The sequence below is a fragment of the Erinaceus europaeus genome, chromosome 14 (assembly GCF_950295315.1).
Source record: "Erinaceus europaeus chromosome 14, mEriEur2.1, whole genome shotgun sequence".
In the NCBI taxonomy this organism is placed as follows: Eukaryota; Metazoa; Chordata; class Mammalia; order Eulipotyphla; family Erinaceidae; genus Erinaceus; species Erinaceus europaeus.
The window spans coordinates 27575104-27595937 of record NC_080175.1 but is presented as its reverse complement, the minus strand read 5'-3'; the positions used below and the strand labels follow the sequence as shown (position 1 = coordinate 27595937).

At 39.0% G+C, this 20834-nt stretch overlaps 1 protein-coding gene across 13 annotated transcripts in view; it reads left to right on the top strand.

Annotated features, from left to right (window-relative positions):
- The window catches only part of BTRC (beta-transducin repeat containing E3 ubiquitin protein ligase), a 192599-nt gene that overhangs the window by 86067 nt on the left and 85698 nt on the right, over positions 1–20834 (top strand). For 11 of the 13 annotated variants that reach the window (XM_060171460.1, XM_007533860.3, XM_007533859.3 and 8 more), the window contains one exon: positions 16035–16124. The exons of the other annotated variants lie outside the window; for them this stretch is intronic. In XM_060171460.1, coding sequence (XP_060027443.1) covers positions 16035–16124 — 90 coding nt within the window. The remainder of the gene's footprint in view (positions 1–16034; positions 16125–20834) is intronic. 13 annotated transcript variants of the gene reach the window in all.

Here is a 20834-nt window from a genome sequence, read left to right as displayed (position 1 = left end):
GTCATTTTAAATATATACCTTCTAGTAAATAAGGAGAAGTGTGGCAATCAATCCCTTTTAGTGTGTTATATGTTTCACCTGACAACTAAACCTTCTATTGATTAGCCATTACTTTGTTAGATAATCCTATGTCATTGAATCCATTGTAAAAAATTAAACTCTTTAAAATGTTTTACCCTAGCAGCAGTGTGAAAATTGAAAACTTGTTCAGAATTACAGCCTGCTTTCACAAAGAAGGTAGTTTTCAGCAAGGCATCTTACTGGTTTATGCTTATTTGCTTTATAAGCAATATAAAAATGTATTAAAGTACTCCACCGCAAAACTCACTGCCTTTAGTTCAGCAATGAAGCTACCTTTTCAAATTCTTCATGAGGACTGAACTAATGTTGCCTGTGGCTGTTTTGCTCAGTAACTGGATTTTACCCTGGAGGAGGGATGTCTTATAATAGGAAGGTAGTGAATGTAAAATATTGGCTTTTTAGCTGTTTTATTCCAGAGTTATCTAAAGACTATGATAAGTTGTAGTTTAGTAATCTATCCAAATTTCATGAGAGAGACAAGATCATATGCCCATTTTACAGATTGACTGTCTAGAAAATAAAAGGCTAAATATAGCCTTACTCTAGACACCCTCAGGCATAAGAACAAGTTTCCTGAATGTATTATATTCATTTCTGAAGGGAAAAAGGAAATTAGGAGGAAAATAACTTTTCTCTCTCCAGTAATACTGTTTTCAGAAAAAGAAAAAAAAAGAGAGTTCACCATTGTAATTAACTGGACGGGTCTCATAATACTTTTCATCTAAAATGCCATCTGTGTATATTCATATTTTACTGAAATTTTTTAAATTAAAGACTTATTTTAATGAATGAAACTTAAGACTACAGCACTGATCAGCTTAGTGGTGGCACCACTGACTGAACCTGGGGTCTTGGGCTTCAGGCATGCACATCCTGTTGAGCTATCTCCCTGGGTCTGTAATAAAAATGTCATAATAAATTACACAGATACTAATTATGTAAGTTAATTAAGTTTTATTAAGTCTGTACAACTGTTTAACTACCACCCAGTCAAGGTGCAGAATATTTTTATTGTTCAAAAATTTCCTTGATCTGTTTTGATTTTTCTAGAATTTCATGTAGTAAAGTTATACATTTTGGGGGCTCTGATTCAGCATACAATTGGGCTGTCAGAAAAGTCATGATGTGGGGGGGCAGGCAGTAGCACAGCAGGTTAAGCACACGTGGCTCAAAGCGCAAGGACCGGCCAAAGGATCCTGGTTCAAGCCCCTGGCTCCCCACCTGCAGGGGAGTCACTTCAGAAGCAGTGAAGCAAGTGAGTAGGTGTCTGTCTTTCTCTCCCCCTGTCTTCCCCTCCTCTCTCCATTTCTCTGTCCTATCCAACAATGACGACATCAGTAACTACAGCAATAAAACGAGGGCAGCAAAGGGGGAAATAAACAAATAAATAGTAAAAAAGAAACAGTCTTGATACATTTTTTGTTTTTCTGTGCAAAAATGTGTCATGACTTTTCCGACAACCCAGTATTTATGAAATTTATCTATTTTACTCTATAGCAGTAGTCTGTTATATTTATGGTGTAGTATATTCCATTGACTAGAGTTTCTTTTTATATTATTTATTTTTATTTTCCCTTGTGTTGCCCTTGTTGTTATTGTTGTTGTTGTCGTTGTTGGATAGGACAGAGAGAAATGGAGAGATATGGGGAAGACAGAGAAGGGGAAAGAAAGACACCTGCAGACCTGCTTCACCGCCTGTGAATGGATTCCCCTGCAGGTGGGGAGCCAGGGCTCGAACCAGGATCCTTAATGCTGGTTCTTGCGCTTCGCACCACGTGTGCTTAATCCACTGAGCTACCGCCCAACCCCCTATACTAGAGTTTCTTTTCTGTTCTTTTGACAGATACCTAAACTATTTCCAATTTTATGTATTTATTTAATTTTTAAAGATCTAGATAAGGCATTTTTTAATATTTTCGTTTATTTATTATTGGATAGAGACAGAAAGAAATGAAGGGGGCAAGGGAGACAGAGAGGGAGAGAGACAGAGACATCTGCAGCCCTTCTTCACCACTTGTGAAGTTTTCCTCTCGCAGGTGGGGACAAGGGACTTGGACGTGGGTCTTTGCACACTGTAATGTGTGCACTTAACCAGGTGCACCACCACCTGGCCCTTTCATTTTTATAAATGAAGTTTCTACAAATGTTTTCATCTAAAGCTTTTTTGATGAGCATGTAATCATTACTTTTTTATGTACTTAATGGCTATTCAGAAACTTTTTAAATTATTTAAGTTTTTGCAAGTTAACTTACATTGGCTATCTTACTGAGATATAGAACTAAAAAAATACTGAATTTATAATACTAGTTCTTTGTCAGATACATGTTCTGCATATTTTCTCTCAATTAACATCTTGTCAATTTACTAAGAGTGGGATTTATGAACAATTTCTACTTTTTGAATGAAATTCAGACTTTTCAATCCTTATCCAATGATAGAAGATAATCTAGGTTTCTTCCTGAATCTTTAAATCATCTCAAATCAATACACTCATATGCTGTGAAGTAGAGTTTGGGGTTCCTTATGTTCCCCTTACTTTTATTTATTGTGGCATCATTATTAAATAGATGTTTCTTTTCCCCATTGAATTAATTATATGGGAACTTTGTAAAAAAAAATAGTTGACTGCAGATGTAGGATATATAAATTCTTATTTCTGAACCTCTTGGAGAAAGTACTGATAACTTGTTACAGAGCAAAGGGTGACAGTAACTAAGACAATGACTGTCCCCAATTTCAAGTTCTTAAATGACATTAAGGACAAACCCAAGTTCCTCTCTTTTTATAGGTGTTTGTATCCTTGCATCACATAGTACAGTTTCTTTGCTTACTGTAGCTTTATATAATAAATCTTAAAATCTGGTAGTGTGGATGCCAAGCATTTTTTTAATATTATTTTGGCTGTGCTAGATACTTGACATTTCTATATAAATTTTAGAATTAACTTGACTATATTAAAATGAAGTGTGGGGGTTTTGATTTGAATTTTGTTGAAACTATCCATCTAAACTAACCTTTCAGTAATACTGAGTCTGTAAATATTTACTTGTTATTTAATTTTTTCTAAGAAGTGTTTTCTTTATAGCTTTCAGAGTACATTCTTGCACAGAGTGTAATTTTTCCATGCTTGTAAATTATTTTTATTCTCTACTTGTTTGGAGCTAGAGGCCTGGCAGTAGAGCACACATATTACAGTGTGCAAGTGCCCAGGTTCAAGCCCCCACTCCCTACCTGTAGGACAAAAGCTTCATGAATGGTGAAGCAGTACTATAGGTGTCTCTTTTCCTCTCTCCCTCTCTACTGCTCCCTTCCATATCAATTTCTTTCTGTCTTTATCCAATAAATAAAAACATATTAAAAATTGGTGCTAGAATATACAAATATAATTTATTTTTTGACTGTTGACTTTGTTTACTATCATTTGTTAATCAAGTCAATTTTTTTTTCATTTCCAATTTGAGGGATTTATTTACTTAAATGTTTATGGCCTCCAATATAATGTTGAAAGATATGGTTAGAGACCATCATTGCCTTGTTCCCAGTTTTAAAGGGAGAGTATTAAGTCTTTCACTATTTGCTATACTAGAAAAAGATATATATTGTTTTTTGATTGAGGATGTTTCCTTTCATTGCAAAGGTTTCTATCATGAATACTTAATTTTGCCAAGTGCTTAACTCCCCTTTTTCTATTAATGTGGACAGTTGCATTAATTAAGAATTTTTCTATTTGTGTTCATGGGAGATATTGATTTGTTGCTTTTAATTTCTGTCAGGTTTTAGAATTGGGACCATGCTGACAAGCTGGGCAATCTTCACATATGTTTTCTTTTTAAAAATGTTTGTTTATTAGAGAGAGGGAGAAAGAACCAGAGCATCACTCTGACATGTACAATATTGTCAATCAAACTTGGGACCTCATGCTTTATGATCAACACTCTATTCACAGTGCCACCTTCCCGGCTGCCTCATCTGTTTTCTTAAAGTGTCTTTGCATTCTGGTGTTATGCCTTCCTTAAAATTAATGGAATTCACCTCTGAAACTAGCCTAGAAGTTTTCTTTGTGGGAAGATTTTATAAATATTAAATTTATGTGGCCTGGTTTTAAATAACAATTTCACTTTCTTTAATAGCTAGAGAGATACTCAGACTTCCTGTGTTTTGTATTGTGCTGGTTTTGGTAATTTGTATGTTTTAAAAGTGTGTCCTATTTTATTCAACAAGTTGAAATCTATAGGATCCTTTATTACTCAGATTATTTCATTTTCAGCTCATTCAAACCCCTGTAGGCTGACATCTGTGTACCTTTTACTTGTCTGTCATACCTTGAATACTTCCAGGTTTGTCTTGTCTTTTCCTTATCCGATTCTATAATCAATCACTTCTCCAAGAAGATATGAAGAATGATATTTAGAAGCCACATTATGGATATTAGTTTTTATTAATTTAAAAAATATGTGTATGTATATACATTTAATTTTTTTTAACCATGAGCTCACACTGATACTAATTCCACCCCAACTAGACTTTGTTTTAGATGTCTCCCCTTTCATATAGTTCTCTTTTCTAATGTTAAGAAACCTGGCTTGAATTTTTTTTCCTTTCAGTACTTTAAAATAATGTTGCGGGGGTCAAGCAGTAGCTTAACGGGTTAAACACACGTGGTACAAAGCGCAGGGACCGGCAGAAGGATCCGGGTTAGAGTCCCAGCACCCTACCTGCGGGGGAGACACTTCACAGACGGTGAAGCAGGTCTACAGGTGTCTTTCTCTCCCCCTCTCTTTCTTCCTCTCCTCTCTCCATTTCTCTCTGTTCTATCCAACAGTGAATGACATCAACAATAACAATAATAACCACAACAAGGGCAGCAAAAGGGGGGAAAGATGGCTTCCAGGAGCAGTGGATTCATGGTGCAGGCTCTGAGCCCCAGCAATAACCCTGGAGGCAAAAAAATTAAAATTAAAATTAAAAAAATAATGTTGCTCCTTTGTCTTCTAGCCTTTTTTATTCATGGTGAAAGTCTACCATTGTTTAGATTGTTACTCCCAGATATAAAGCATTATGCATGCCCCTCATCTTCTACCACAACTTTTTTTTTTAGACTTTGTCTGCTATTGTTTTTCAGCAGTTTTGACTGTACCGAATCTAGCTTTTGTTTTCTCAATATTTAATGTTGCTAGGTTTGTTCATTTTAGATCAGTAAGCCAGTGGTTTTCACCAAATTTGAGACCTCTGAGAAGAATTGGTTTGCCCCTTGCTAGTTTCACGCCCCGCTTTCTCCCTGCCCCCTATGCTAAGGACGGGCAGAGTCCCAGCAGCAGTGGAGGAGAGAGGATGATGGAGAAAAGCACATGGTGTGGTGATTTGCCCGTTCGTGAATAAAGATTAAACTGCGTTCTCAGCCCAGCCGTGTGTCTCTGGTCATCTCTGTTACCCGCCCGTGAAGCCAGCCCGGATAAAACAACATATGGCGCCTACAACGTGGGACCGGACCTGCGCATCTCTCAGATAAGTGAAGACAATTTGGCTACCTATGACTATGGCCTTCTCTTCTGCTTGTGAAGAGATCTCCAAAGGCGTCTGCCCTTTCTTCATGAGACTGTTTTGCTGTTTCTGGAACATTAATCTCTGGACCACTCTGTGGTTTCTGCCCAACGCCAGCCTGCAGGAACCCAACGCCAGCCCGCATGAGCCGGCTTTCCGACGCGTGGCACGGGGCACTGGGTGTGGGCTCCCTCCATGCTGCTCGCCGCCGGGAGCAGGGCAGCAGATATAGGGCCATGGGGCAGGGCCGCGGCAGCCTATCCTGGCCGCCACCCCGGGGGCACCTCGACCCGTGCCTTCTGCACGGCTGGCCCGCCCGCCCTCATGCTATGAAGTCTGGACAGATCCCGGACCACCCAGAGACCGCGGGCTCCCTGCCGAAACTGGGGCCCCTGGCCAAGATCTCCAGCTTGGGTCTGAAGGCAGACAAGCTAAAATACGCAGAGATTCGTCCAGAGATCGCAACCTGCAATTCCTAGAAGTGAAGCTGCCCAAGAGGCCACCGCTGGACAACGCACTCCCAGAACGGCTAAGAGAGTATAGATCTAAATTCGTGTTTAAAATGACATGTCTTCGTAACAAAAGTTTCTCTCCTTATATATTGAAGACCATGTGTATGTGTGTGTTTAAAGTTTGGTAACATTAACTTTAAGGTTAAGAATATAACTTTAAGGCTAAATTCTTACCAGGCAAAGTTAAATGAAAAAGGTTTTTAACGTAATTCTCATAAAGATAAAATTAACTTACATTTAAAGTCTGAGGTAAAAATTAGTTAACAATCAATATATTTTAACTAAGTTGGTCTAAACAAAACCTGCACACACCTAGGGTGTGTCTCCATCTTAAATGGGTGTAACAAAAGGTTAAATAGACTTGTGGATATGTAAAACTCTCGATTACCTTCCCTATTAGAAATGGTAGATTACACAATGGCTATGCTAATGATACTCATGCCTGAGGTTTTCTTTCCTTGATTCTCATGTTTACCTTTTCACATTCTATTGTTTAAACTTTAACCAACCTTAAAATCATTCTAAAAAAGACTTCTAATTGTAATAGTTATCAATTGTGATAAACTTCTGACCTGCTACAAGTTTGTTTCATAGTAAATAAATTGCAGCTGTCAAGTTCTCTACAGAAAAGCAGAATTCCGGCAGCGGACCTTCCTCATACAACGCTCCACCCCCTGGCATTCTTCCATGGACATCTGCTTTTGACTGGCACTCCTATTGGACTCACTGGTACACCCTTAGACACTTTGCACAAAAGTACAAAAGTGCTGCTATATTTCTCAAACACTGACTGCAGCCAGCTGCCTTTGGGACTCTAGGCCGTTCCCCACCCCCATGCTATAAAATGCCTGTCGAGGCAAGTATGCCCCCCAGAGACAGGAAATGTTTTTTTTTTAAGCTGATAAAGTTTTGCCCACAGAGGCAAAAAAATGGCCCCCTCAGGCCCTCCCTTGGCAGCACACTGGTTCTTGTTACTTGCTTACACGTTTCTCCATGTTTGTGCCAGTTTCTTTTTTGAAAATGCCTGTACGATATAGGTTTCTGTTCAACCCACACCCCTGATACTGTGGTCATTTAGTTAAAAACAGAAGGGGGAATTGTTGGTATGTTCCCTTCCCCCCGACCTCTGAGAAGAATTGGTTTGCCCCTTGCTAGTTTCACACCCCACTTTCTCCCTGCCCCCTATGCTAAGGACAGGCAGAGTCCCAGCAGCAGCGGCAGAGAGAGGATGATGGAGAAAAGCACATGGTGTGGTGATTTGCCCGTTCGTGAATAAAGATTAAACTGCGTTCTCAGCCCAGCCGTGTGTCTCTGGTCATCTCTGTTACCCTCCCGTGAAGCCAGCCCGGATAAAACAACAGCCCTTGTTTCATTGTTGTTGTGATTATTAGTATTGATTATTGTTATTGATGTCATTATTGTTGGATAGGACAGAGAAAAAATGGAGAGGAAAGGGGAAGACAGAGAGGAGGAGAGAAAGATAAGACACCTGCAGACCTGCTTCACCACTTGTGAAGCGACCCCCTGCAGTTGGGGAGCCTGGGGGCTTGAACCGGGATCCTTACGCTGGTCTTTGCACTTCATGCCACATGAGTTTAACCCACTACCACTAGACCTCCTCATTTACATTTTTTAACATACTCATTATGGTTTGTTTCTTGAGAGCCCTTTTTTTTTTTTAATTTACTTATTCCCTTTTGTTGCCCTTGTTGTTTTATTGTTGTAGTTATTATTGTTGTCGTTGTTGGATAGGACAGAGAGAAATGGAGAGAGGAGGGGAAGACAGAGACGGGGAGAGAAAGATAGACACCTGCAGACCTGCTTCACCGCCTGTGAAGCGACTCCCCTGCAGGTGGGGAGCCTGGCTGGGGGCTCAAACCGGGATCCTTACACCAGTCCTTGAGCTTTGCACCGCGTGCTTAACCTGCTGCGCTACCGCCCGCCTCTTCTTTAGAGCCCTTTTATGTGTTGATTTTCACAACTAGATAATCTTCAGGATCATTTTCTTTTGATTTTGGTTTTTCTTTACTATGAACTCCATCTTTCAGTTTTCTAGGTGTTGCTTTCCTTTAGAATATGTGGATTTTCCTATTCATGTATGCAGTTTGGAAAGTAGCTGTGGATTTGAGGGAATTTATATGTATATTTTGATGGTTCTCCTCCCCTGTTCTTCCCTCCCATTTGGTGTTGTCTGTGATTTGTCTCCTCAATTTCCAGTCACTATGGCAGCGCTGGACTCCATCTTCTGTCATCTCAAGCCAATAGACTGTGGCTTTCTAATTGAATTTTAGTCACCCTGCACCAAGTGGACTGGCTGAGTATACCCTCAGGGAAAAAGCACAGAAAACCACAGATCTCACCCACTGTGATTCTCTTCTTTCAAGGTCAATTCACTCCTCCCCCTAGTTTCTGTGTATTTTTAGTCAATTCGTAATATCTTTAAATAGTTAGTTAAAAGTACCTTTAATTCTGTAGTTTATAATTACTATCTGCAGCAGGGTTAAGCCATTAAAAAGTCTCTACCATTATTAGGACTAAGAGCCGCTTGTTTATTATTTATTTTACTAGAACACTACTCAGCATGTATATGGTGGTGCCAAGAGATTGGAACTTGGGACCTCAGACACTCAGACCTGAGTATTTTGCACAGTCGTATTTTCTCCCTTGCCCTGTCTTGAAATTTTATTATATTCAGTAAATATCTTCATAACTCAGTAAATGTACTTCATAAATTTCTTTAAAAAACAGAAAGTTAGGATGATTTTTGTGCTGCCTATACATGTAAGTTGCAAATGTTTGTTGTTATTAGTAGTTGAAAAATAAATACTAGGTCCTAAACCCAAAACAGATAATATCAATAGTCCCTCTATACTAGTGTCAAATGATACAGTTTATTCTTTTAAAACATGTTTTGAAATAATTTCAACTTAAATGGTGTGAAAATAAGTAGATAATCTTTAATTTGTTTACAAGAAAGACAAGTTTACATTATTTTCTTGTTTTTTTAATTTAATTTTATTTTATTTTATTTAAGAAAGTATTAATTAACAAAACCATAGGGTAGGAGGGGTAAAATTCCACACAATTCCCACCACCCATTCTCCATATCCCACCCCCTCCCCTAATAGCTTTCCCATTCTCTATCCCTCTGGGAGCATGGACCCAGGGTCATTGTGGGTTGCAGAAGGTAGAAGGTCTGGCTTCTGTAATTGCTTCCCCGCTGAACATGGGCGTTGACTGGTCGGTCCATACTCCCAGTCTGCCTCTCTCTTTCCCTAGTAGGGTGGGTCTCTGGGGAAGCGGAGCTCCAGGACACATTGGTGGGGTCTTCAGTCCAGGGAAGCCTGGCTGGCATCCTGATGACATCTGGAACCTGGTGACTGAAAAGAGAGTTAACATACGAAGCCAAACAAGTTGTTGAGCAATCATGGACCCAACGCTTGGAATAGTGGAGAGGAAGTGTTAGGGGGATACTCACTGCAAACTCTAGTGTACTTCTGCTTTCAGGTATATATTTTGCAGTAGTTTACAGATACGTGTGAACATATGCTCTCTCTCACAGAAACTGGTGTATATCTAGGTTTTGGGACTTTGTTAGAAAGTGAACCACCTGAGATGGAATTAGAGTATACTATGAAAGGAAAGGTCTCACCCGAGTAATGAAGCTGAAGGGTTGTCATTCCAACGTGTAGTCTCTGGACACAGTCTGAAGTGAAGCATGTTGAGGTGGCAATCGTTGTGTTGATTAGGTTGTGATCGGCAGATGCAATATTATTTTATATGGATTGGGAGAGGCATATGGGAAAGTGGGCCCTATCCAATGGTTCCAGGACTGGGGGAAGTAGAGGCTCTATAGTGGAGATGTGAGGTTCCTGCTGTCTTAGGGTTCAAAAAGACAATCGATAGTTAATGTTATCATCACATTATTTGTTAATTGGGTTAACTTTGAAAAGTCCTTTTGTTAGGGTTTGCTGTACAGTACCCAGTATCTTATATATAGCTGTGCTATTGGTTGCTTCTGATCTACTTGGTCTAGGCTTTTGAGAGAGTCTGCATATCAATTACACTGCATATATTGAGAAAAGATTCAGTTTGTGTTTTGAAAAACTTCGAGACATACAATTGATTTTCCCCCTCTCATATTAATTAACTAGTGATTTATATGTCTACATTTTGCTAGGAGTGTACATAAACACCATTCCCACCACCAAAAGACTGTGACCCATCCCTCCCACCCATCCCACCCCCACTGGCCCAGGAAGCTGCATGTCTACCCCTCACCACAGGGTTATTACTTTGGTGCCCTACTTACAATTTGGTCAGGTCCTGCTTTTAGTTTCCCTTTCAGATCTTCTTCCTCAACTTCTGTTGATGAGTGGGGTCATCCCATACTCATCTTTATCTTTCTGACTTAGCTCACTTAACATAATTCCTTCTAGCTCTGTCCAAGATGGGTCAGAGAAGGTGGGTTCATTGTTCTTGATAGCTGCTTTTTTTTTTTTAATCTACCTATTCTCCTTCCACAGAGTAACAGTTCGTCCAAATTGAAATGCAAAAAGACTTTCAGGGGCTGGGGAGATAGCATAATGGTTATGCAAAGAGGCTTTCATGCCTAAGGCTCCAAGGTCAGGTTCAGTTCCCAGCAACATTATAAACCAGAGCTGAATAGTGCTCTAGTCAGTCTCTCTCTCTCTCTCTGTCTCTGTCTCTCTCATAAAGACTTTCATGCCTGAGGCTCAAAAGTTCAGTCTCCAGCACCACCAGCAGTACTCTGGTCTCTCACTCTTTGTCTGTCTCATTTAAATAAATAAATAAACAAACAAACAAACAAAACCTTTATTTAAAAGGGGGGCTGGCTGTGGCACCCTCAGTAAAACACACATTATGATGCACAAGGACCCAGGTTCAAGCCTTGCACCTCACTTTCAGGGGGAAAGCTCTCTCTCCCTCTCTGTCTCCCACTTCCCTCTCAGTTCATCTTTGTCTCTTTCTAAAAAATAAAGTAAAAATACAGAAAAAAGAAAAAAAAAGGTGGGGGGAGTCAGGCACTAGCACAGTGTGTTAAGCGCACATGGCACAAAAATGCTCAAGGACCAACTTAAGGATCCCAGTTCCATTCGAGCCCCCGGCTCCCCACCTGCAGGGGAGTCACTTCACAAGCATTGAAGCAGGTCTGCAGGTGTCTATCTTTCCCTAGCCCTCTCTGTCTTCCCCTCCTCTCTCAATTTCTTACTGTCCTATCCAACAATGACGACATCAATAGCAACAGTAACTACTACAACAATAAAACAACAAGGGTAACAAAAGGGAATGAATAAATAAATAATTGTTTTTTTAAAAAACTGGCTTAGGAGTCGGGCTGTAGCGCAGCGGGTTAAGCGCAGGTGGCGCAAAGCACAAGGACCGGCATAAGGATCCCGGTTCGAACCCCAGCTCCCCACCTGCAGGGGAGTCGCTTCACAGGCGGTGAAGCAGGTCTGCAGGTGTCTATCTTTCTCTCCTCCTCTCTGTCTTCCCCTCCTCTCTCCATTTCTCTCTGTCCTATCCAACAACAACAACAATAATAACTACAACAATAAAACAACAAGGGCAACAAAAGGGAATAAATAAAATAAATATTAAAATAAAAATTAAAAAAAAAAAACTGGCTTAAAAAGTCACCATTAGACTGACACAACTGTAAGGAAAAAAAGTTTGCCATAGACAAGACTAACTAATAGATGCTAAAAATTAGCAAGCATAAGATGAAGCAGAAACTATATTTACATAATCTCAAAGCCCCCCCCCAATGTATGTGGGAATTCCTAAGGAAAAAATAAGTGTACACTAAGTAGAAAATCTTAGAAGAGACATGACCCTAGTTTAGTGAGGAAAGTTAATATCTTTAGAAGTACTTGCCCAGTAGCGCAGCAGGTTAAGTGGATGTGGCACAAAGGGCAAGGACCCGTGTGAGGATCCCAGTTCAAGCCCCTGGCTCTCACCTGCAGGGGAGGTTGCTTCACAAGCGGTGAAGCAGGTCTGCAGGTGTCTAGCTTTTCCCCTCTCTATCTTCCCCTCCTCTCTCCATTTTCTCTCTGTCCTATCCAACAACAACAACAACAATAATAACTACAACAACAATAACGATAAGGGCAACAAAAAGAAAAATAAATATTAAAAATAATAAAAAAAAGAAGTACTTGCCAACTTACTTCCAGATTTGATGTATTGAGAGTGTCACATCACCTCTGTGATATCCTCCCCTATGGATGACCTCACTGTGATTATGAGAAAATACACAATAAATCTGGAGTTGGACACCAAAGTATAAACCCTGGGCTGAGGGTGAGGGTGGATGTTCAGCTTCGGAAGGTGGGGATGGGATCAGTCTTTTGGTGGTGGGAATGGTGTTTATGTACACTCCTATTAATTTGTAGCCATATAAATAACTATTTAATAAATTAATAATTTTTAATAAAAAAAAAGAAAATACACAATAAACCCAAATTAAGGGTGATCCTATAAATTAGCTAGTTAGTACTCTCTAGAAGTATCAGAGTCACAAGATAAAACAGGAATTGTCACAGATTACAGGAAACTGGGTATGTGACAACTAAATACAATGTAGGATTTTAGAGTAGATCCTAAGCAAACAAAAAAAAAAGAAAGAGAAGTAGTAGAACTCATGTAAGTTCTTGGTATTGTACCAAGTTAATTCCTTCTTCTTCTAGCGTTTGCCCTTCTTCCGTAGCCAGTCAATAGCGTCAGGTTGAAAGCTGTCAGGAGCTGCTTGTTGCTGGCTTTGAAAGTGACTGGGATCCATGTGGATTCAGTCGGCTAGGAAGGATCGTCAGTTTCTCCAATGAATGGGTACTCACGGGATGCACCACGAGAAGGTCGATCCAATGCATCCCAGTTAATTCCTTAGTCTTTATAAATGTTCTGAGGTTATGTAAGGCTGATAGAAAGAAAAACTGGTGAGAGGTTATTGCAAACTGTTTTGTAACTCTGAAGAGGGGATGGTTTGATATTGCCGGTTATAAAAGATGGTCCATGTCTTAAGACTCTTCTCTTTAATTTCACAGTTGCGCCATAATTCTCAAAGAGCCTTCCTGACCAGTAGCACTAACATCTACTGGAGTTTTGTTAAAATGCAAATTGTCAGAAATTAGGGATGTCATCTAGCCCTCTGTATTTTAACAAGACTTCCATATGATTCTGATGCATGTTCAAGTTTGAGAACCATTGTTTCTGTCATCAGTAAAGACTGAAAACTAAAAGTAAACATTATTACTATAATCTCCAGTTATTAATGTCTGTTTGTTCTGTAGTTTAACAGGCGGTCCTTTTTAGTTAATAGTTTCTTTTATTCTTAAGATGGAATTGTTTTAAATGCCTGTACTTGTTTTAGAAATGGTTCCTTACCTCCTCAAAATTCATTACCCCATCCATGCAACCACAGAAGCACCTATATAACCACCCACCACAATCTATTGTTAACTTCTGTTCTGAGTCCATAGTTGTCTTTGGTCTCTGCTTATTTTCTTCTTTATTTAAAACTCCACATACACCCCTGGGTGAGGTTCTATATGTTTTATGTAAGTCATTTTAATATTTCTTGGAGACCTAGCTTACTGGTAATAATTTCCTTTAGCTATTGCTTTTCTGAAATGTCTTTGTCCCTACTTCAAATCTGATTGATAACCTATCAATATACGAACAACTATGAGGCAAAAATCTCTTCCATCCAAAACTTAATAGTATATCCTCCCAGTCTTTTCTGGTCTTTAGAGTTTCTGTTGAAAAATCAACTGATAGTTATGGAATACCTCTTATAAATAGTGACTCTTTGCTTTTCTCTAACAGCCTTCAGAATCCTTTTTTTTGTATCCCTGTAATGCAAATATTCCTCTTGATTTTGCACCATTAATCCCATATTCATCTGTTACTAGTGCTTCTGTTTTGTTTTTGGTATAGTCAGCCTTCCTACAGATACTCCTCTCTGCTGTGATTTTCAGCTCAGTCACTATACTCTTCATTCTTCTAATCACTGTTAAGAATTTTTTGTATAATTTCTCTACATTTGTTATAGCAAATTTCTCCATAAATCTTCTCAGTGTGATGAATGTTCATAAGACCATTGCTGTGAAGTCTTCAGGATATTTGTACAGCTCTGTTGAATCTGGTGTTTGCTTCAAGTTGCTCTCTTTGTTCATCATTGAATGAAGGTGGTTTTCCCTGAAGCCTGGTCTGGTGCTGTGAAATCAAACAGGCAGGGAATCTGCCTGTGTTGTGAAAGTTTCTCTGTCCTCACCACCTGTGTTCTGCGCCTGTTTTCTTTTGTATTGTTAGTTGAGCTACACTCCAAGCTTGTTTCTATGCTCATTTTCCCATATTTGTTATAGTTCTCGTTGTGACAGGAGAAAGCAGGGCCTGTTAGTCCACTGCCATTTTAAACCAGTGGCTTTTTTAAACTGTGATAAAATACATTAACACAATTATCATCTTAGCCATATTTAAATATACATCTCAGTAGTGTTAAAGATAGTCATAGTATTGTATAATTGTTATCTCTGTCCATCTTTATAACTTTTCATTTTATATAACACATAAACATTTATAAAAAGTTCTGTACCCATTAAAAATTCCTCCTTAAAAATAGCTATTTATGGGAGTCGGGCTGTAGTACAGCGGGCTAAGCGCAGGTGGCGCAAAGCACAAAGACCGGCATAAGGATCCCGGTTCGAACCCTGGCTCCCCACCTGCAGGGGAGTCGCTTCACAGGCGGTGAAGCAGGTCTGCAGGTGTCTATCTTTCTCTCCTCCTCTCTGTCTTCCCCTCCCTCTCTCCATTTCTCTCTGTCCTATCCAACAACAACAACAACAATAATAACTACAACAATAAAACAACAAAGGCAACAAAAGGGAAAAAATAAATAAAATAAATATATTAAAAAATATATCTATTTATTTGTTTATTTGAGAAGAGGAGACTGAGAAAAAGAGCATCACTCTGGCACATGTCGTGCCAGGGATTGAATTTGGGACCTCAAGCTTGGGAGCTTTATCTACTGTACTACCACCTGGGCTGCGCCTCCTTCTTTCTAGACCCTAGAAACTATTACTTTGTTTGTCTCAATGATTTTGACTACAGTAAGTATTGCATATAAGTTGAACTATATAGTTTTTACCTTTTTTTCTGGGTTCGCTGATGTTCTAGTATATGCTAGAATGCCATTTCCTTTTTAAAGCTGTATATTACTCCATTGTATGTATATAGCACATTATGTTTATGCACAGATCCACTACACTAAATAATGCTGCTATGAACACAGTGTACAACCATTTCTTCAAGATTCTACCTTGAGTTCTTCAGGGCATATACACAGAGGCAAAATTACTGAATAATATGATATTTTAATTCTTTGAGGAGTCACCAGCATACTCTTTTTCTACAGTGGTTGTGTCCTTTTACACCCTGACAGTACATATTGGTTCCAGGTTCTCTACATTTTCACCAGTATGCGTGTTTGAGTATGTGTGTGTGCGCACTAACATATTAATGGGGGTATGAGGTGGTATCACATAGTTTGGTTACCATTTCCTTAAGTTACATTGAACACCTTTTCATGTGTACTGACCATATATTATCTTCTTTTGAGGGGTGTTTATTTAAGTACTTTGCCAATTTTTAAACGCCTAACACCTTCACCTTCCATACATATAATGAAGCCACAGCTATTACTGCATTTGTTCAAGGGCACAGAGGCTCTTGTGGGCTCTTTAATTTGGTTACTGTAAATATAGAATTTACACATAGGCTCTTTTGTGTGTTGGTTTTAAAAAGTAGCACAAAGTTTTAAAAATGTCTATAGCAGTATTAAAGTATTTAAACCTGTTTCAAAAATATTCTCTCTTCAGACTTATAACAGCTGTGCCCGACTCTGCTTGAACCAAGAAACAGTATGTCTAGCAGGAACTGCTATGAAGACTGAAAATTGTGTGGCCAAAGTAAGCAATGCTAGCCTTCAGTATATAGTACACCATTACTAAAACTCTGTTTTATCTGTAGACATCTTCATTCAGTATTGTTTCTAGAAAAAAAAACTGTTTCAGAGTTGTATGTACAATTTTTTTAATGTGACACCAGTCAACTCAGTACTTTGCAAATAAGTGAAACCTCTGTGAAGCTTGCACTTTAAAAAAAATTTTATTTATAAAATGGAAACACTGACAAGACCATAAGATAAGAGGGTACAATTCCACACAGTTCCCACCACTAGAACTCTGTATCCCATCCCCTCCCTTAAAAGCTTTCCTATTCTTTATGCCTCTGGGAGTATGGACCCAGGGTCATTATGGGATGCAGAAGGTGGAAGGTCTGCTTTCTGTAATTACTTCCCCGATGAACATGGGCGTTGGCAGGTCGGTCCATACTCCCAGCCGGTCTCTCTTTCCCTAGTGGGGCAGAGATTTGGGGAGGCAGTGCTCCAGGACACAAGGTGGGGTCCTCTGCCCAGGGAAGTCAGGTTAGCATCATGGCAGCATCTGGAACCTGGTGGCTGAAAAAGAGTTAAGATAATAAAGCAGAACCAATTGTTGACTAATCATGAACCTAAAGGCAAGAATATTGCAGATGAGGTTTGGGGTCACCATTTTGGAAAAAGCTAGTAGCTCTATTTTAGGTATATTCCAAAGGGCCCATGACTTTACTAGTTTTTGCCTGAGTCTGACAGCTAAAATGCAGGTGGACCCAAATTATTGTCTGGGGGATGATGTCATAGTTGGAAAAAGGACTAGAAAGCTGGATCAGGGAAGAGAGAGTAGCTCCCAAATATGGGAAAAGTATATAAATATTGTTAACTGTAAACCCCATCAATTTGATCTGGGTCCATATTCATCACAGGAGCCTATGTAACCTCTGCATCCCTGTAGGTCTGAGCTCTCATACTGTGGTCATGGCTAGGAACATTCTAGGCTGCACTAATTTCAGGACCCATCTTCCTCGAGTGGTAGAGTATATTGTCCAACCTCTCTTCGGAGAGTGGAATGGTCCCCCCTTTTTTTTTATTTAGAAAAATAGGAAGAGACTAAGAAGAGAGATACCTTAGTACCATTCCACCTGTTGTAGAACTTGGTATGCCGACCTAGTTCCAGATTTCTGGCACAAAGGCATAATTTCTTCTATGCCCTTAGGTAAGGAAATATTTACTTTCATGCATATTAAGGCACACATTATAAGGTGAACTATCTCCAGGCCCCAGGTTTTTTTTTTTTTTTTTTCATTGCTAGGGCTTCACTACTGTGGGCTGGCTTTTTTCAGATAGAAACAGAGAGTCAGACCAAGAGAGGAAAAGATACTACAGCACTAAGACTTACTGTGCAGTGAGGGCTGGATCCCAACCTGAGCTGAGTAGGTAACAAGCCAGGTGTGCACCATGTAGTCCATATTTATATATTTTTAAAAATTGCACCAAGATGAGCTTGAAAAAATACCTCACTTGGATAGTGTGCTGCTTTGCTATGTACACAAATCAAGTTCCAGCCCAACCCCTACCAGATTGAAGGAAATTGCTGCTGTGATCTGTTTCACACACAGTCTCTCTGCCTCTTTGCCTTCTCTGTATCTATCTAAAAATAACGATAACAGTAATTTTAAAAAAATTTAAATTGCAGTGAGCATCTTTTTATCTCATTTAGTTGCAACAAAATTGTTATTATATACTATGGTCACACATTAATATAATCCACATTTGTTGCTTTTTAATTTTTTATTGGATACAGACAGAGAGAAATTGTGAGGGGAGAGGGAGAGATAGAGACAGAAAAACATAGAGACACCTGCAGCCCTGCTTCACCACTTGTGAAGCTTCTCCTGTAGGTGGGGACCAAGGGCTTGAACCTGGATCCTTGCACATTGTAAGGTGGGCGCTTAACCAGGGGTGCCACCGCCTGGCCCCAACTTTTCAAAATATTTAACTCTATTTATTTATTTATTGGATAGAGACTTCCAGAAATAGAGAGGAAAGGGGAGCTAGAGAGGGAGAGACACAGAGCAACACTGCTTCACCATTTGCGAGCTTTCTTCCTGTATGTGGGGACTGGGGGCTTGAACCTGGATCCTTGCACATTGTAACATGTACACTGAACCAGGTGTTTCACCACCAGGCCCCTAAATTTTTTGCTTGATGTTAGGTATGGGCTGTCACAAATTACCAAGATTTGGTTAAGAAAATATGAAATTATTCTTATTAGCTCATTAATGGCTTTTTAAAATGTTAAGTATAAACTATTTCAAGGATTGTGAAATATCCTATAAAAATTCATTATTATAACTCAAATAATAGTGTTGTGGGTAGAGCACAGAATCTGACTGTATAAGGTCCCAAGTTCCATCCTCAGCACCATATATGCCAGAGCAATGCTCTGGTTCTGTGTCTTGTTAATAAATAAATCTTTGAATTTTTTTAACTAATAAAAATCAGTTATTATATATTTTGGGAGGTGGAGATTAAGATTTATTTTACTACATTTGAGAAAGAACTTTACATGAAGCAGAGGGAGAGGCCAGAACATCACTCTATTACATGCAGTGCTGAGGACTGAGCCAACAACATCAGGCAAGATAGTCCAATGCTCCACCAATTGAGACATCTCTCCAATTGCTGTATCACTATTCTTATTTATGGAGCATTGACTGACAGAAATAGGTTTTGATATGATTTGAGTGGACATCTATATTTAGCCATCTGTATAAGCTATCTCATCTAAAATGTGTCTTATCTATAACCTACATGTAAAAATAATGCTATGTGTTAGAGATCCTATTAACAACAACCCAAAATTTCTAATTATTCAGGAACTTTGACCAACAAAATTTAGATGCTAGTAGTTTGCTTATTCAAGGAGAAAATATGAACTTTGCTTCTAGACTTGCACACATACAAAATTAAAAACCAAAGGACAGCATTTTTCAAAATTATTTTCATAACATGCAGTAATATCTGGAACTACTTTATCAAATAAAAATATACAAAATACAATCACTGAAAATGATTCATATAAAATGTCAGGCTACAGTTAGATTTTACTCAAGTAAGTGTTGCTAAACTTCTAAAATATGAATATTATAATATATACATTTAGTCTTTTTGTCACAACCAACAAATACTAACTGGTCCTATTGTATGTAAAATATTTGTACATTGAGATGAAGGAACCAATTATTTGGTCTTATAAGGATAACATTTTTCCTTTTGGTCACTTTGCTCTCAGTTTTGTCACAAGTGGGTGACTTCTGGCTAAACACGGTAAAATCTTAGCGTGAACACTGATCCAAGGACAGGGTGGCGTTTTTAATGGGTTTTATTGAGTGCTGGCCAAGTGAGCATCTGTTCTTTTGTTTTCTGCATAGTTTATAAGCCAAAATCTCTAAGCAACATAGTTACATGTTAGTATGTGTCTGTGTGATAGATTCCCCCCACCCTCTACTTCAGTGGTATATGATTACAAATCTTCTGGCATCCGGCACAATGGCATGATTTTTTTCTATGCTCTTGAGTGAGGAAATAAGTTTGCTTATCAGTATGTTTCCTTTGCTCCCAGATGGTGACCCTCTTGTCCTATTTTATTTTAATGTTTATTTTAACATTACTCTGACACCTGTAATCTTTTCATTGTCTCCTTAAATACCCTCATTCAATAACTGCCTATTATTTCCTGTTGGAACCCACCTAGTTGTCCAGATCTGTTTATTGGCCCACATCCTGTCTTCTGGTTCATTGCTTCAGATTTGAGCTCAATAATCAGTTGGTCAGTGGCAAATAAAAATGTAACTGAGGAAAAAAAAATGTGACAGCCTCGAATGAAGTACCAATAATATAAAATACAGTGTTTTCTCTTTTTAATTTATATGTGTGTATATATGTATATATCATGATTTTTGTACAGTTTCTGTTGGTCTCACTGCTGACCTCTGTTAGCTTGTCCTAATTTTTTGCTTTTCACAATTAAAAAAAAATTTAACCTTTAAATAGTTTTATCTGCAAGACCTGATATAGCTGCAGTGGTTTTCTACTTGCTACAAGTATCTATTATGAAGTATATTGTGCTTCAAAGTGGCACTGAATGTCAATTCTCCTGTGAGGACACTAGAATATGGTGGAATCAATCATTTTGCTCTAGTTGAAAGCAGCTAGTTCAGACTAGTGACTTTGGGGGACGGGTAGTGGCACACCCTGTTGAGCACTAACCATATGCAAGTATCCAAGTTCAAGCCCCTGGTCTCCATCTGAAGAGGGGGGACGTTTCACAAGGAGTAAAGCCATGGTGCAAGTATCTGTCTCTCTCCTATATCTCTCCCACTCCTCTCAATTTCTCTTAGTCCTTATCCACCAAGAAAGAGGGAGGAAAGGAAAAATAAATGATTGCTGAGAGCAGTGGATTCATCATGCAGGCACTGAACTCCAGCAATGACCCCGGTGGCAATTTAAAAAAAAAAGTGACTTAGGGAGACATGGAGATGGTTCACCTGGTAGAGAACACACTTTACCATGCAAAAAGAATTAGGTTTGAGACTTTGAGCCTCTACCTACCACATGGGAGCACCATGCAAAACAGAACTTTGTGAGCAGAAAGCAGTACTGTACTGTGTCTGTTTCTTCTTCTCTTTACTTCTCTGTTCTTTACCTGGGAGGGCATCACACAGGCATAAATCATTGG